This window comes from Corylus avellana, chromosome ca9, assembly GCF_901000735.1.
Source record: "Corylus avellana chromosome ca9, CavTom2PMs-1.0".
In the NCBI taxonomy this organism is placed as follows: domain Eukaryota; kingdom Viridiplantae; phylum Streptophyta; class Magnoliopsida; order Fagales; family Betulaceae; genus Corylus; species Corylus avellana.
Window position 1 is genome coordinate 1039543 of NC_081549.1, and position 18771 is coordinate 1058313.

General features: G+C 33.6%; 2 protein-coding genes across 2 annotated transcripts; both read right to left on the minus strand.

Moving 5' to 3' along the window:
* Positions 1-362: 362 nt before the first annotated feature.
* LOC132191634 (receptor kinase-like protein Xa21) lies at positions 363-4375 on the minus strand. The gene is made up of 2 exons (XM_059606723.1): positions 1441-4375; positions 363-725 (listed from the first exon to the last, which is right to left on the minus strand). Exons 1-2 carry the CDS (start codon positions 4373-4375, stop codon positions 364-366), a joined length of 3297 nt encoding a protein of 1098 aa, XP_059462706.1. The 3' UTR covers position 363.
* A 9599-nt stretch (positions 4376-13974) lies between these two features.
* Positions 13975-16834, minus strand: LOC132191636 (aspartic proteinase 36-like). The gene is made up of 5 exons (XM_059606725.1): positions 16425-16834; positions 15695-15824; positions 15336-15586; positions 14927-14996; positions 13975-14298 (listed from the first exon to the last, which is right to left on the minus strand). The coding sequence occupies exons 1-5, from the start codon at positions 16658-16660 to the stop codon at positions 13975-13977; spliced, it is 1011 nt and encodes a 336-aa protein (XP_059462708.1). The 5' UTR covers positions 16661-16834.
* Positions 16835-18771: the final 1937 nt, after the last annotated feature.

Genomic DNA, 18771 nt, shown 5'->3' on the forward strand with positions numbered 1-18771 from the left:
GATTTTGTTTTAACATATGGATGTAGGCTTCTCTAATTTTTAATTTTTAATTTTTTTTTTTAAGTTCATATATATATGTACATATATAAGTCAGTAAATTGGTCATATTAATTTTTTGGCGTTTGAGATTATATTAATTTAGTACCTGTGAAGCATAAAGAATAAACCTTGAGTAAATTTGATATATGATCTCAACAAGAAATGTAAGAGGAAAAAAAGATGAGAAAAGGGTAAAGAGAAAGATGTTAGAAAATCCCAGGCTATTTATTTAAACGTGAGAAATCATACAAACATAAAACACAGCACTTGAAAGTACTTTAAGAGATAAAAAAGACAAACCAAATAAAACCTAGATAAAAGATATCAGATACCCTGATTTCTATTTTCAGAAAGTGTCAGTTTAATTTTTTGAAGTTTCACAAGCACATCTTTGATATCGACTCTTTTATTTGGTAACTCTTCAGAACACCTTAAGCCTAATTCCATGATGGATGATAGAACACTTTGCATGGTAGTTACATCTCTTCCATTTTCTGTTCTTAATAAACCGTCATCCACAACTTCCATCATTCTATCAGGAAGTGATGCATTTATCCATTGCCTCATAGTCAATTCTCCTACAAACATGTTGTCAGTAGGTTTCTTCCTTGTGATCATCTCTAACAATGTAACACCGTAGCTATAAACATCGCCTTTGATAGAGACTTTTCCTTCAGAACCATATTCTATCCACACTCACAATTGCAGAGGAGGCCAAGTTAGTAATTCAACTTTTTCTCGTAAACAAAATGTATATATATATATATATATATATATATACACCAAATTCATAAAGAAGAATTATAATTATGCCATGAACAACTTTTAATAAGTCCACATACATACTTTTATGAGCGGACTGTTGACCTTTGTTATCATAAGGGCAATGTTCTATTTTTTTAAGTAATTATTTACATAAATAAAAATAAACTTACTTCGTCAAAGTTAAACATAAATTAATCATCACTCGTGGATAGCTTTTTTATTTATTTTTTATTTTTTATTTTTTAATATATCAATTTTAGTGCAATCGTTCCAATTTTGTATTCGAAACTACACTATACCTATTCGATTAAATTACTCCATATTAACGTAGTGAGCAAGAATCACATAATATAATTGTCTTTGATATAAATATTTCTTTTAGCATATTTTATAATAATTAGTAATCAATAAATAAGAGGAACAAAAGGTAATTGTCTGCCGACTAAGCATCATGATTTGTGTAATTTTTATCATTAGTGTATATTCATATGAATCTAAGGCCAATATAAAATTAGATTATGGAAAATTGACATGTACATTGATATTCTTGAAACTTGACAACTATTGTTGTTCTTAATATTAGCCACTATTACATAGCCTCTTAGCAATAAAATAAAAAGAGGTGAATTTATGTACCTGGAGCGATGTAGCCAAGTGTACCAAGAGTTTTGGTTTGTGTAGCATCCTTGTTTTCAGCCAAAATCTTTGCAATGCCAAAGTCTCCCACATGTGCAACCATGTCCTCGTCTAGAAGGATATTGGTAGGCTTCAAATCACAGTGTACCACAGATTTTGATAGACAGTGATGGAGATAGTCCAACGCCGATGCAACATCAACCATAATGTTTACTCTTTGAAGAAGATTCAAGCAGTAGTTATAAGAGTATAACCATCTTTCAAGGCTACCGTTCGACATGTATTGCAGTACTAAAGCTCTAAACTCAGGGTTGGAGCATGTACTTATGACTTTAACAAGATTCCTATGTCGGATTGTCCGTAAGACCTTGCATTCTGCATTGAAACTTTTGAAAGCACCGGCCAATTGCAAATTTAGAACTTTAATAGCAACAACAGTCCCGTCAAGCAACATGCCTTTGTACACAGAACCAAAACCTCCAGCTCCAAGCAAGTTGCTTTCACAAAAGTTATTTGTCCCTTGGCAAAGCTCTTGATATGATACCATTCTATGCTTTGATAAAGACAATGTATTAAATAAACTTGGAAGCTGTATTTTACTTTCTTGGTGTCTTCTCAACATATAGACCAATGCTAGACAGAGTATAATTGAAGCAATGGCAGGAAGAAAATATTTGAGCAGATTCTGTTTCACCTTTGATCCTTTGGAGCTCAAACTTGGACAAGGTAAAACTCCAAAAATTGGATTCCCACAGAGTGCTTTGTTTTCTAAAAATGATTTAGCTGTGAAATTTGCAAAAGGCCCGCTAGATGGTATCTCTCCGGATAGCTTGTTGAAAGACACATTCAAATACTTGAGATGTAAAAGTGCCTCAAGAGATTTAGGAATTACTCCAGAGAGATTATTGTATGAGAGGTTTAACACATCTAATCCTTTCAAGTCTCCAAAAGATTGTGGAATTTCTCCTTGAAATGAGTTCCTTGACAAATCAAGATAATTTAGGCTTTCAAAAGCTCCAATGATGCTTGAAATATTTCCAGTAATTTGGTTCCAAGATAAATCGATGGTTACAATAACCTTCGATTTTTTCATGTTTGGAGACAAATACCCACCAAGGGAATTCAATGATAGGTTCAAAAACAATAGATTCTCAAGGTTCCATAAATTTAATGGTATTGGTGATTCCAACCTATTAGAACTTAGGTATAGCCTTTGCAAAATATTGAGGTTCGAAATGCAATTTGGGATGGATCCAGAGATTTTGTTATTTGAAAGATCTAACTCGCCTAAGTTCCTTAGCTGACATATGCTTTCTGGAATGAATCCTTTGATTTTATTCCCACCAAGATGTAATCTTTGTAACCCCTCCAATCCTCCAATTGTGGATGGTATGTTTCCAGTCAAATTGTTATTGCTCAGATCAAGCAAGGTCAAACCTCTTAAGGAACCTATACTCATAGGAACACGACCTTTTATTTGGCATTGGTTTGCATAAATGGTTCTAAGGGTGGTTGAAAAGTTTCGAATGGAATCCAAAAGAGTAATATCCAATGGATTATTGGATATTTCCAGAACTTCCAAAACTCTGCAATTAGATAAGTATGAAAGGAAATTGAGCTCTTGATCTTTAGGCTCTCCTGTTAGCTGATTGTCATTTAGACCAAGCTTTTGAAGGTATTTTAAGTGTCCAAGACTTTTTGGTATTGGTCCAGAGAGTATGTTTGAACCTAAATCTAATAAGACGAGCTTGGAACAATTTGAAAGATACGATGGGATGAGACCACTAAAATTGTTGAGAGCAAAAGCTAGACGTTCAAGACTGGGGCAGGAAAATTCAGAATTTGATAGAAGATTGCCATATAGGGAATTATTAAACAAGGATATGCGTTGTAGAGAGGACATGTTGAAAAGGCTTTGGGGGATTGTCCCTGTGAGATAATTTTGATATAAATACAATAATTCCAGATTTGAAAGGCGCCATAAATCACTCGGAATGCTTCCTTTAATGTTGTTTTCCCCAATGCTAAATTCAACTAACCTCGACAAGTTACTTATGGTAGGAGGTATATTACCGGTTAAGATGTTACCCCCAAGAAATAGATATTCAAGCTTCTCTAAACTTCCAAAACCTTTTGGAATACTCCCATCAAATTTATTGTCTGATAGGGATAAGTCTACAAGCTCTCTACAGTAGTTCATTTGTGAAGGGAGTTGACCGCTGAATTTGTTGTCTGTAAGCTCAAGGTATCGAAGATTAGGACAATGGCTGCACAGATCCGTTGGAAGAGTTCCTGAGATGTGATTATTTATAAGATTAATTGTGGTCAGAGAGGACATGTTAAAGATGACAAGAGGAAATGGACCGATGAGGTGATTGTCTTGCGACTCCAAGACCTCTAACGATGACAAATTGCCAAGGGTTGAAGGAATTGCGCCCGTGAGACTGTTATTCCAAAAGTGTATTACTCGAAGATTCCGACAATTTTGCAAAGTTGGGGGAATATTACCTTCCAATTGGTTGGATGACAACACGAGTCTTTTTAAACGATGTAGGCGACCGATCTCATTGGGTAGAGAACCAAAGAAGGTATTGCAGCATAGATTAAGATAAACCAGGAAAGAGAGGTTACCAATATGTGGAGAAATGGTGCCCTGAAGACCCATGAAGCGAAGGTTCAAAGCTGTGACTCTTTGTCTGCGTCGGCTACATGAGACCCCAATCCAATTGCAGAAGTTTGTAGCTGTGGACCAATTAGCAGCCAAGACAGTTTGGTTTGGACCGGAAGTGAGTTTAGATTTGAAGGCAATGAGAGCTGCTTGATCGGTAAAGCTGGTGGTGGAAGATTGGGCCAAGTACTGAAACATGCATGACTGCACTAACAGAAAACTCAAGAGGAGGAGAATATTGGAGGGCCTTTCTATTATTAGCTTCATGACTGTATTTGCAACAGAGAGAGAGAGAGAAGGGATGGAGTTTACAAGAAAAGAAGGCGTAGGGATAAGAATCGGTACTGTTAAGCGACTTTTATAGTGGAAGTGAAGCATTGTATTTTAATCTCATCGCCCAAGAGAAACTTCAATCTCGTTTCATGTCATCCAATAGTCAATGCTCTTAAACAGGTGAAGACATAATTGTTCCCTCAACATTTAGGCAAATCTGAACACTAATTTTCATTCATAATTCTAGGTTAGGAAAATGAGATAGAGTGATACGTACTATACACTACATTTTTATCATTTTGATTAAACCTTTTCACTACTAATTAATTTTGACACATATTTATAAACTTTTATAGATATTTTTTTTTTTGTGATACACATTGTTTGATAAATGACTCAATTTCTGTTTTAAATTGTGTTTATATAAGTTAGGAAAATGAGATAGAGTGATACGTTCTATATGCTACATTTTTATCATTTTGATTAAACATTTTCACTACTATTTTTGACACATTTATAAACTTTTATAAATACTTTTTTTGTAATACGCATTGTTTGATAAATGACTCAATTTATGTTTTAAATTGTGTTTATCATATTTTTAGTTTGGCTCATACAATAATAATTATCGGGCTCCTCCACTAAGTCTATAACTACTATTCTATCAAGCGGAGTGCTACACATATTTTTAACTGTTTATCCCTTGATGTGATAACACTAAATTATTATTGAACGAAATAATAAATAAAAGTATATTTAACTTGGAAATGATGATTTTTATGAAACATGACAAGGAAGAAGTGGCCAAGTTGTCAAAGAAAGATAATTAAATGGACTTTGGAGGTTCACTGATTTGTGCTTGTATGTTCTCAAATATCTCTCCCGTCAACATAACCGAAGACAAGGAATAAGTGGCCAAGTTTGATGAAGAAAGATAAATGGACTTTAGAGGTTCACTGATTCGTGCTTGTATGTTCTCAAATTTCTCTCCCGTCAACATAACCGAAGACAAGGAAGAAGTGGCCAAGTTTGATGAAGAAGGATAAATGGACTCTGGAGGTTAACTGATTTGTGTTTGTATGTTCCCAAATTTCTCTCCCGTCAATATAACCGAAGATAAGGAATAAGTGGCCAAGTTGTCGAAGAAAGATAAATGGGCTCTAGAGGTTCACTGATTTGTGCTTGTATGTTCCCAAATTTCTCTCCCGTCAACATAACCGTAGACAAGGAAGAAGTGGCCAAGTTGTCGAAGAAAGATAAATGGACTCTGGAGGTTCACTGATTTGTGCTTGTATGTTCTCAAATTTCTCTCCCGTCAACATAACCAAAAACAAGGAAGAAGTGGCTAAGTTTGATGAAGAAAGATAAATGAACTCTGGAGGTTTACTGATTTGTGCTTGTATGTTCTCAAATTTCTCTCTCGTCAACATAACCAAAAACAAGGAAGAAGTGGCCAAGTTTGATGAAGAAAGATAAATGGTTTCTAGAGGGTCATTGATTTGTGCTTGTATGTTCCCAAATTTTTCTCCGGTCAACATAACCGAAGATAAGGAATAAGTGGCCAAGTTGTCGAAGAAAGATAAATGGACTCTGGAGGTTCACTGATTTGTGCTTGTATGTTCCCAAATTTCTCTCCAGTCAACATAACCGAAGATAAGGAATAAGTGGCCAAGTTGTCGAAGAAAGATAAATGGACTCTGGAGGTTCACTGATTTGTGCTTGTATGTTCCCAAATTTCTCTCCCATCAACATAACCGTAGACAAGGAAGAAGTGGCCAAGTTGTCGAAGAAAGATAAATGGACTCGAGAGGTTCACTGATTTGTGAGTGTATGTTCCCAAATTTCTCTCCTGTCAACATAACCAAAGACAAGGAAGAAGTGGCCAAGTTTGAAGAATAAACAACATAACTACTATTCTTTGGTACTCCAATTAAAAAGACATAAAAAAATTTGATGAATAAACAACAATTTTGAAATGAAACCCCTCTTCTTTTCGGTGGTAAGCTAGCCTCCACCAGTTGTTGGCCAATAATAGTCTAGTTCAACTTAAACCAAATAAAAACAACAAAACACGAAACACAAAAACAAAAGACAAAGGACAGAATCAAAAGTCCAGTCAACTGACTCAACTCCCCTTTGACCCGAAAATATTCTTAATTCACACAAAGAAAAGAAAAGAAAAATAAAAAATAAAAAATGAGTGTCTCCCCTTTTCCCATTTGTATCGCATAGGGAAAGAAATTCAGGACGAGTCGGCCGGTTGTGTTGGAAGCAAGTGATTGCACTCTAGCTAATTATGAGACTAATATATAACCAAGTTGGCCAACACAATGCTACAAATAATTTGCAAGTAACACAACCCTCTTTTACAATTTGCCTTTCCATAAAAGATAAATTCCAATATTCATATCCTTCAATGGCTTATCCGTCCTGATTGTGAAGGTGGAGCCATCTAATTCGTTGAAATGGTTCTTCGTTTTTCTGAATTGCAATTCCTATACATGCTCCTACGGGCTTCCAAGAACCTTAACTTTGTATCGATCAAATGGCTGAAAATGGTTCTCTGAACTCTTTCTAATCCAATATATTTAGCTAATTATTATTATTATTAATCAAGTCAACGTTACTTGATTATGGAAGTTTGTTTCATGTTTTCCACCCAAGTCTCTGATTTAATTGAGAACAAAAAAATACCACCAATAAAGGGTTAGATTGGTCGCTCGCGGTGAAGATTGTCATAGATTATAATACAATATATATATATGAAAATATTTGGCATACTGTACCTTTTATTGTAATCTTTTTTAATTTGGTGGTGGGCATGTACCAATTGACATGATAAGTATTATGTGAATTATCACAATATAAATTGATAAGCGTCAATTTAAATTTTAGTAACTTTTATGGTAGCTATTATACAACTTTTGATGTGTGGCTATCTAATTGAAGACATATCAACCATTAAAAAAGAAAATATATATTCTACATATCAATTCATTATTCTGCATTCCTCGTCTGAATGCTTAACGAGGAGTTTTTCTGTTTTTTTTTTTTTTTTTTTCCTGACAATTGAAGGGTAGGCCTCGGGTAAAACCGAGCTTTTTTTTTTTTTTTTTTGACATGTCCAAACAAGAAGGGAAAGGGGAATTCGAACTAGTGACCCCTGCTTCATAAGGCGTAGTTTCCAGCCGATTGAGCTACCCCTTGGAGACGTTAAGTCAGCTTTTTATTTTGTTCTGATTGTAGAAAGGAAAACCAACCTATCCCTCTTTACTCTTTAGTTTTAATTTTTGAATGGTTATAATAGTCCTTCACTTATTTGAAAATTGAATTTATATGCTCTGCCTTGAGTGTTGCTTTAAATATTTTCTTTTCTCCCATCCAAAATCCTTTCGTCATTCCATAGTTCTCATAAATGGAATAGAGACATGAAGTGAAACAATAAAATCTGCAAGATGTTTTTTGGCGTTTGAGATTATATTAGTTTAGTATCCGTGATGCATAAAGCATAATCCTTGAGTAAATTTCATACATCTCAACGAGTGTAAGGAGAAAAAACGATGAGAAATGGCTCAAGAGGAAGATGTTAGAAAATCCCAAAGCATTTATTTAAACATGGAAAGTCATACAAACATAAAGCATACTGCTTGTAAGTACTTTAAGAAATTAAAAGACAAATCCTATAAAACCCAGATAAAATATATCAGACACCGTCATATCTTTTTTAAAAAAGTTTCAATTGGATTTTTTTTTTTAAGTTTGACAAGCACATCTTTGATATCTACTCTTTCATCTGGTAACTCATCAAACCACTTTAAACCTAATTCAATGATGGATGAAAGAATACTTTGCATGACAGTTTCATTTTGTCCATTTTCTGTTCTCATTAAACCGTCATCAACAACCTCCACCATTTTTTTTTTTTTTTTTTTTTTTTTCAGGAAATGATGCGTTAATCGATAACTACATAATACAAAAAGGAGATAAGTAGAATACAACTTAAACACTAAATTAGAGCTTATCCTTTATCTACACTTTGAATATCTATGTTATCGTTAGGATCACAATTATTAATTGCTGACGTTTGACTATTTGAACGTGGAGTTGGTTTATCACATGCTTCAATAGTAATCAAATCTTCTTACAATCAATCTTATAAAGTAATTATTATATAATGACTAATTATCTATTATGTTCCATGAACGAGAAAGCTCCATTTCCTTTTGAGAACCATTTTTTTCCCCATTCACAACACTTCTGTCATTCCTAGTTCTCATAAATGGATCCTTTATAAACTGTGAGATTTTTTTGGAGTTTGAGATTATATTAATTTAGTACCCACGATGCATAAAGAATAAATTTTGAGTAAATTTTAAATATCTCAATAAGAAGTATAAAGATAAGAAAGATGGGAAAAGGCTCAAGGAAGATGTTAGAACATCCCAAGCCATTTATTTAAACATGAAATGTCATACAAATATAAAACACACTAGTTGTAAGTAGTTTAAGAAATAAAAAAGGAAAACCATATAAAACATAGATCAAAGATTTTAGACACCTCCGTTTATGTCTTCAAAAAGTGTAAGTTTAATTTTTTGAAGCTTCGCAAGCACATCTTTGATATCGACTCTTTCATCTGATAACTCTTCAGAACATTTTAAGCCTATTTCTATGATGGATGAAAGAATACTTTGTTTGATAGTTATATCTCTTCCATTTTTTATTTTCAATAACCCGTCATTGACAATTTCCATTATGCTGTCAGGAAATGATGCATTTATCCATTGCCTCATAGTCAATTCTCCTACAAACAAATTGTTAGTAGGTTTCTTCCTTGTGATCATCTCCAACAATGTAATACCATAGCTATAAACATTGCCTTTGGTGGAGACTTTTCCTTCAGAACCATATTCTATCCACACTCACAATTGTAGAGAAGGCCAAGTTAGTAATTCAACATTTTCTTTTAAAAAAATTATCCACATATCTCAGCCCAGAAGAAAAAGTGTGTATATATATATATATATGGACTGTATACACACCAAATTCATAAAGAAGAATTATAATTATGCTATGAACAACTTTTAATAAGTCCATATACTTTTATGAGCGGACCGTTGACCTTTGTTATCATAAGGGCAATGTTCTATTTTTTTAAGTAATTATTTACATAAATAAAAATAACTTTACTTCGTCAAAGTTAAACATAAATTAATCATCACACGTGGATAGCTTTTTTCTTGTTTTTATATCAATTTTAGGGCAATCGTTCCGATACATTTTGTATTTGAAACTACACTATACATGTTCTATTAAATTACTCCATATTAACGTACTGAGCATGAAGCACATAATATAATTGTCTTTGATATAAATATTTCTTTTAGCATATTTTATAATAATTAGAAATCAATAAATAAGAGGAACAAAAGGTAATTATCTGCCGACTAAGCATCATGATTTGTGTAATTTTTATCATTAGTGTATATTCATATGAATCTAAGGCCAATTTAAAATTAGATTATGGAAAATTGACATGTACATTGATATTATTGAAACTTAGCAACTATTGTTGTTCTTAATATTAGCCACTATTAAATAGCCTCTTAGCAATAAAATAAATAGAGGTGAATTCATGTACCTGGAGCGATGTAGCCAAGTGTACCAAGAGTTTTGGCTTGTGTAGCATCCTTGTTTTTGGCCAAAATCTATGCAATGCCAAAGTCTCCCACATGTGCAACCATGTCCTCGTCTAGAAGGATATTGGTAGGCTTCAAATCACAGTGAACCACCGAATCTGATAGACAGTGGTGGAGATAGTCCAACGCCGATGCAACATCAACCATAATGTTTATTCTTTGAAGAAGATTCAAGCAGTAGTTATAAGAGTATAACCACCTTTCAAGGCTACCGTTCGACATGTATTGCAGTACTAAAACTCTAAACTCAGGGTTGGAGCATGTACCTATGACTTTAACAAGATTCCTATGTCGGATTGTCTGAAAGACCTTGCATTATGCATCGAAACTTTTGAAAGCACCGGCCAATTGCAACAACAACAACAGTCCCGTCAAGCAACACGCCTTTGTACACAACCAAAACCTCCAGCTCCAAGCAAGTTGCTTTCACAAAAGTTGTTTGTCCCTTGGCAAAGCTCTTGATATGATACCATTCTATGCTTTGATAAATACAATGTACTAAATAAACTTTGAAGCTGTATTTTACTTTCTCGGTGTCTTCTCAACATATAGAACAATGCTAGACAAAGTATAATTGAAGCAATGGCAGGAAGAAAATATTTGAGTAGACTCTGTTTCACCTTTGATCCTTTGAAGCTCAGACTTGGACAAGGCAAAACTCCAAAAATTGGATTCCCACAAAGTGTTTTGTTTCCTAAAAATGATTTAGCTATGAAATTTGCAAAAGACCCGCTAGATGGTATCTCTCCGGATAGCTTGTTGAAAGATACATTGAAATACTTGAGATGTAAAAGTGCCCGGCTCCAAAATCTCACCAAGAACCAATATACCCCCACCATTGCCACCTCCTTTCAAGCAATGGGAGAACACTTTGGGAGTGATGGCTCGAGATGACAATTGTGAAATAACAGGAAGATCACCTTGTCCAAAACCAAATATCCCCACTACAAAAAAAATAGATGTTTTTTGACGTGGCAAACAGTAACTTATGTTTGCCACGTCAAAAACTTTTGACGTGTCTAAGTAGACACGTCAAAAAAAATATTGTTAACGTGTTGTATTTTAACACGTCAAAAATTTTTGACGTGCCTATTTGAGACGTCAAAAATTTTTGATGTGTTATCCTAACACGTCAAAAAAAATAAATTGTTTAGTTGTAAATAATTAGGTAATAATTGATATAAAAAATATGTATTAAAAAATAATTAATTTTAATTGGCATACAAAATTAATTTTGACTGGATAGGAAAATTATAGTTTATCATATTAGTATAAATTACTTAGTATATATGTATACGTATATATATCATATGCGTATCAATTAATTAATATCACATGTATATTATATAATCAATGTACACTAATTAAACATAATCATGCTATATTAATAAAGCCCGGAAATTATCATGCGTGCATAATCATACTAATATTATATACCAATTAATTAATATAATCAACCATTTCATTAATATTAATTTGAATATGATATTAATTATCATGCATAAATCAGTCTAGTAATATTGTATGGATATTAAATTATTTATTCTCTAATTAGTTATATAAGGTGAAAAAATGATAGTAATATTAAAATTATTCTCTAATCAGTCTCGCTAGTAATATTAAAATTAAAAAAAAAAAAATTTAAATTTGACAATTAATTATTATTCTCTAATTAAAATTTTATTAAAATTTTATGTTTATAATAATAAAAAAAAATTAAAATATAGGTAGAATTTTTGACGTGCCACATTTGGCACGTCAAAAATTGTGGCACGTCAAAAGTTTTTGACATGCCATGTGGCACGTCAAAAACAACCTCGGGAAGGCGTGCACGCCAGCTGCCTTCCCAGCTTTATTATTTTTTTTCTTTCTTTCTTTCTTCTTTCTTCTTCCTTCTTCCTTCTTTCTCTCTCCCCCACGTCTTCTTGATGCAGACCCATATTTTCAAAACCCATTTTCAAATTTTTTTTGTTTTTTGTTTTTTGTTTTTTCTTTCTCTCCCCCGCGTCTTCTTGCTGCAAACCCATATTTTTAAAACCCATTTTCAAAATATATTTTCTTCTTTCTTTCTCTGCAACATTTCTCTCGGTGATCACCCGCGTCCTCTCTCTCAGCCAGGTCTTTTCACGTTTTCTCTCTCTCTCGGTGGTTCTCTCTCTCACCGGCGCCCGTCACCGCCGCTGCTCCCTCCGGCGACCAAGCCTTCTCCGACGCAGTCTCAAAAATCAGGTATATATATATAATTATTGATTATATATATATATTCGGAATAGGGTTATATAAATATAAATTATTCAAAAATCAGGTAAATATATTTAAACTAATTTATTTATTTATTTATATAGATAAATAAATTATATAAATATGCAATTTACAGTGTATTACTTGTTAGGTAATTAATTATTGCAATTATATATTGTTGTTGTAGTTATATTAGCAAATTCTTTTTACATGTTAGCTAATTAATTAATTAATTTCAAACAAGTATACTTGTTTTACATATATGTTTTGTTTATGGTGAAAATATTGTTTAATGTATTTGCGTGCATGCATGCAAAATTACGTACCCTCATAGTTTGAAATAATTTTTTTGAACATTAATTTGCATTTATATTTAGACCCATATTTTGTGTAGGTTATGCTTTTGCACATTATCGTGACAAATAAGAAATGCATATCTATTTTGGTCATTAATTAATGATTAGATTTTGTAAATTTAGAATACATTTGTAAATGTTAAGATATAAAAAAGAAACTAAAGAACAACTAAATGTTATAATAAACGGAAAAAAGAAAACCAACATTTAACCTAGCTAGTTACCTATAACTAATTTATTTAGGGTCCCCATATATAAAAAAATTAATTTAGGTCTTACAACTTTAGATTATGTAAATGTCATAAAAATCGAGAACAAAAAATTAGATAGTGCATAAGATAGCGGATAGCCACATATGTTTTATCTACGGTCCCCATGTGGCATGTCAAATGTTTTTAAATTTGGACCTTAATTTTGTTTAGGTTTTGCAATTTTAGATTATGTAGATGTTATAATTAATACTAAATGTATGTGTTTCTTTGTTAAAAATAAACAAAAATTTGAAACGATGTACTTAAAGAAAAACACAAAAAAAAGATAAACATCTAACTAACCAACTTAGATTTATTTTATTCAGTTACGGTTCCAGTAACAAAAGCTATGGACAAGAGTTGGATGACAAAGTTTAGGGGTACGAGGGAATACAGAGATGGGTGTGAATCATTCGTGGACTTTGCAGTTAGAAACTGTAGAATCCCTGATAGAAAAAGTCACTGCCCCTGTAAGGTGTGCCGTAATAACCAGCGCCACCCTCCGAGTTTGGTATTTGACCACATTGACAGGGAGTAAGGGAATAATGGATTGGATTATTGGATTATGTGGATTATTGATTGGATTATGTATTAGATATTTGATATTGTATTGGATTTTGGATTATGTGGATTATGTATCGGAATATGTGGATTAATGGATTGGATTATTGGATTAAGTACGTGGATTGGATTATTGGATATTATAAATATTGGAATTTGATTTATTGTATTGGAAGGATCTGGCTTAGGTGCGGTAGTTTAAAACTACCGCACCATGCTGTAGTCCAAAACTGCATTGTTTGGTGCAATTTTGGGCAATAAACAAATAGTTCTTTTAAAGAAAAAGAAAAAGAAAAATATTTAAAAACTAAAAGTATTAAAAAAATAGAAGAGGAAATAAAAAAAAAAAAATGAAAGGGTGGAGCCATCCCTTGGCCAAAATGGGATGGCCGGACCACCCCATTTTGGCCAAGGGGGTGGATTTCCATTATCCTCTTCCAACTTTCTCACATATTAACTTGCCTTTCCATTATCCTCCAACTTTCTCAAGAAAGTGACAGAAAATTGGAAGCCAAAAGGAAAAATTCAAAGAAACCCAAAACTCCAAAAACCATGAGGTCCTTGTATTTCATTCCCCCAGCAACACCCATTTCAATCTGGACCACCCCAAAGGCCATGAGGGTGGATCTTCGTCGATTCCGGCACCGGTGAAGGCTATCATGTGCTTTCTCTGATTCCCTCTTCTTCCTGATTTCCCTTGAAGGCATGGATTCTATGGATCTGATGGAGACTTTTGGGTACATGGATCTGGTTGAAACAATGATTTCTTTGATCCATGATGTATCTTTCAGCAAAATCATGAAAACCCGCTAGAGGATAGTTATCAACACCAAGAGCAAGAACATGAACTGAATCTGCAAGAACATCATGATCAGCTGTTGTTTTTGTTTTTAATTCTTTCTAGTTTTTAGTTTTTTTAACTTTTTTAATTGTTTTAATATTTTTAATTATTAGTTTTTTATATTTTTTAATTCTTAAATAATTGTTTGTTATACTTTTAAAAAAACCTATTTTTTCCCAGCCCAAAACTGCACTGTTTGGTTCAGTTTTGAATTTTTCCTTCTCAAAACTGCACAAAACGGTGCAGTTTTGGACTACTGCATGGTGCGGTAGTTTTGCACTACCGCACCTAAGCCGAATCCGTATTGGAATATTGTAATCATGAATTATATATATATATATATATATGTCAAACGGGGTGACACGTCAAAAAATACCGCATAAGTTTTTGACGTGGCAAAACTGACACGTCAAAAACTTTTGACGTTTTAGTTTTAGCACGTCAAAAATTATCTTCTTGACGTGCCTGTGTTTACACGTCAAAAACTTTTGACGTGGCACTGTAGACACATAAAAAATTTGAGCTTTTTGACACCCCCTTTTAACGGATGAAAAACGTCAAAACCCCCCGTCAAAAACTCTGCGTCAAAAATTCACACAATTTTTGTAGTGCCCATTGACTGCTTTATCTGTCTTAGTCAAGTCCCCAGATTGATAGGTGCTACACCTGTATCCAACACCACCATCGTAGTCTGTAAGCTTTGACCGACAAAACCAAAATGGATGGAATGTGAAACTAATAGCGACCATAACAATATCAAGAAAATTGATGGGTAGAAAGGTGAACGTATGTTTATTTACATAATTGAAATGACTGTGTGACATTGGATCTTCAATTGCCAATATTAGATAAAAGTTCATTGCTGTAGCTAAAGACAGACAATTTTTATGATACCTACTGTAGCAATATAAGTTCTACTTCATAAAAAATATCCTGTCAACGTTTTTCTTATTGGACTTCTCCAATACACACACAACCATTTTTGCATAAGTCGTGGTAGCTTACCCAAAAACAATGGGCGCTGAAGAGTTAGCAATCAAAGACTGCCCAAGAACCATGTCAAAATACAGCGCATCTGAGACATAATAACCTGATGTTCCACTTCCATCTCCATATTGAAACGAGTAGCTACACTGATTACTCTGAGGAGAGCATTGAGTTGCCGCAGTTTGCAATGCAGAAGTGCACATTGGATCTGAGCAGGGGACCACCGCAGCAGTTGATGAACTGGCAGCATCGAAAAAATTGAGCTGAACCTGCAAAAACATGAAAGTGGAATAAGGATGAAATTCAACTCTTTATTCAAAAAAACTTCAAAGAATGAAGGATAATGACAAGAACAAGCTCAAGATACAGAATCTTACTCCAAGTCCACTAGATTGGGGGCAATCACTGCAGGAATTACAGGTAACCCACAAGATGTCACTTCCAGTATCAATCTGTACATTGAATTCTCTTGGAGGAGAGCCAAATTTAACTTTTGTGAAATAAAGCCTACATGAAATCAAGGACCCAGTTATTTCCAAGATAACCATCAATGCGTATCCAAAGGAGGGGGGGAATATATTTCCAGAGACCCATCAGTCAATCATGAAAAGAGCATGAAACAGAACAAAATCCTTAAACTGAAGGGGACCAAAACGAAGACGAATATCAAAGGCAAAACACCAAAGATCCATGCCTAGTCAGCATCATAAGCCAATAAATATCAGGTAAAAAAGTACTCCAAACCCCATCAAATTCTCAATCAATCAGTCTCAGTTTGGTTGCAAGGTACGAGAACATGTACTCATTTTCAAGAATCAACAGCAAGAAGACCCGCAAGACTCATTCTTTCTTTAATTTTCTTATTCCTTTTCATTTTTTCTCCTTTCCATTTTCTCAAGAGCCAAAAGGAGCATTACAATACCCAAGACGAAAAACATAACGAAATACATACAGTGAATAGTAAATACTTACGCGAAAAAGAAGAACAGCAATGATTAACAGAGACCCAAAAACTTTACCAATTCGAAACAAACCCATCAATGCAAGCACGCTAAGCAGCACAGCAAATTAAAACCCACGAATGAATGGTAAATTTACGAATCGTACCCGACGAAGTAGGGATCGGAGGAGCCTTGGACGGAGAAGTCGACAACGCCGCTGACCGCGCCTCGCAAGAATCGGGCGTGCCTGGCTCGGTCCCGTGCTCTGAGGCGGTCGAGCTCGACCCTGCGAGTCAAAGGAAAGGCCCTCTCCAGAGGGAGAAGGGTGGGCGGAAGTACGCAGTAGACCACTGAGACGAGCACGGCGGCGCAGGCCGCGAGCAGTGGGACTAAGCCCCGCATTTCGGTGGGTTTGTCTGTACGCGCGTTTGAGGAGGTGCGAGAGATCAATGCTTGTGCTTGTGCTTGTGCTACTGCTTGCTTCTGTGCATTGGGAATTTTGGGAGGGAGACAGTGACACACACACGCAGTATACACGGAGAGAGAAGCGTCGCTTGCTGAACGCTGATTAACAGAAATGGCAAAATTCGGATTATATTATTATTATAGTAAGTATATGGGGGGCGTCAAATTCACGGAAGTCCTTCTAATCCAATATATTTCGCTAATTATTATTACTACTAATTAAGTTAACTTTACTTGATTAGTTTTTAAATGATAGTTCAATTGGTTGTAGACTACGCTTCATGAAATAGATATTACTAGTTCGAATCCTCTCTCCCCTCTTGTATGAACATTGAAAAGAAACTTTACTTGTCTCTATAAGTTTGTTTCAATTTCACCCAATATTTTTTTATTTATTTTTATTTTTTATGTTCACAAGTAGAGAAAAATGAGGGTCAAAAACTCGAATTAATTGAGAACAAAAAAATACCAGTTAAATTGGTCGTGGGCCGTGAAAATTGTCATTTCATAATAATATAGAAAAAAAACACACATATATATAGCAAGACTATTATGTCTTGTCCTTTTTTCTTTTTTTTTTTACTATATATTATGGTCTTGGGTCTTCTTAATGTAAGGTACATTTACTGTGTACTAAGCACGCCTTTCTTGACCGACGACGACAACGACAACGATGGGAGACCACGTAAGTCAAATAATAGATAAATTTATCTGTATAAGTTAATAAAAATTAAACTTCATTATTTAAGTTAGTATTTTAATGCCTAATTATTAAATCACCACTTATCAAAACTTTGATGATGCGGTATAAATCGTTTCTTCAAATGTATGCTTGTTAATTTGTTTTACCCGCAACAATCAATTAGTTCTCCAAGTAAAAAAACATTAATCTTTTGAAGTCAATACTTTTGATGTTATTTGGTGCGTTGTTGGAATTCAAAACGTTAATTAGTACTAATTAATATTATGTAAAATTACTATTTATTACATTCGAATTCAAAATGTTATTTTTTTTCTTGTTTCAGATTAAAGAAAGGAAAACCAACCTACCCTCTTTAGTCTTTACTTGTTACTTTTAGTTTTGGAATGGTTATAATAATTCTTCACTTATTTGAAAATTGAATTTATGTCTGGGTTAGTATATATATAAAACTTTAAATATTCCACTTGTTCAAATAAAAAAGTTGTTTAATTAATATATAATAAGCATGCTTTTCGTGTTGAGATACCATATATGTACCAAAAGATCAACTTTTCCTTTTTTTATATTTGAAAATTGATAGCTTTATGATCTCCTTCTTTAATTTTGAATGCTCAAAGCTCGTTTCTGTGTTCACATGAATTGACGTAGAAGCTTCTTAATCTTAGGTGATATAATTAGCCGATTTCGTGAGCTTTTAGTTTGCCAGCAACTTCAAGTTTTTTAATTGATGAGCGGGAGAAAAACACTAAACTTGCCAATAGATAGGAAACTTGCTAAAGAAATCAGCTACTTCCGAAAGGATCACTCTTCCTTAAAGAGTGACTAAATTTGGAGTGATTGCAAGATGGAACACACTTCACTGTTGGAGTATTCTTTTAATCAAGTTGTTTAAGTTTCGGCTACAGTAGTTGATGTTCTAAATCGAGTCATAGAAGCCATATATTCTTCAACCTTTGCTAACGGACCGTTTATCTTACCAAGGCGTGATAAAGATATAATTTTTTTTATGATAAATGATGATTTTGTTTTAACATATGGATGTAGGCTTCTCTAATTTTTTATTTTTTATTTTTTTAAGTTCATATATATATATATATATATATATATATATAAGTCAGGAAATTGGTCATATTAATTTTTTGGCGTTTGAGATTATATTAATTTAGTACCTGTGAAGCATAGAGAATAAACCTCGAGTAAATTTGATATATGATCTCAATAAGAAATGTAAGAAGAAAAAAAGATGAGAAAAGGGTAAAGAGAAAGATGTTAGAAAATCCCAGGCTATTTATTTAAACATGAGAAGTCATACAAACATAAAACACAACACTTGAAAGTACTTTAA

Coding starts and splice junctions, on each gene's coding strand:
- LOC132191634 (XM_059606723.1), bottom strand. CDS start 4,375: ATGAAGCTAATAATAGAAAGGCCCTCCAATATTCTCCTCCTCTTGAGT. Junction 726..1,440: donor ACTTGGCTACATCGCTCCAG/GTACATAAATTC, acceptor GAGTGTGGATAG/AATATGGTTCTGAAGGAAAA.
- LOC132191636 (XM_059606725.1), bottom strand. CDS start 16,660: ATGCGGGGCTTAGTCCCACTGCTCGCGGCCTGCGCCGCCGTGCTCGTC. Junction 15,825..16,424: donor TCCGATCCCTACTTCGTCGG/GTACGATTCGTA, acceptor GATTTCATGTAG/GCTTTATTTCACAAAAGTTA. Junction 15,587..15,694: donor CCCAATCTAGTGGACTTGGA/GTAAGATTCTGT, acceptor ATGTTTTTGCAG/GTTCAGCTCAATTTTTTCGA.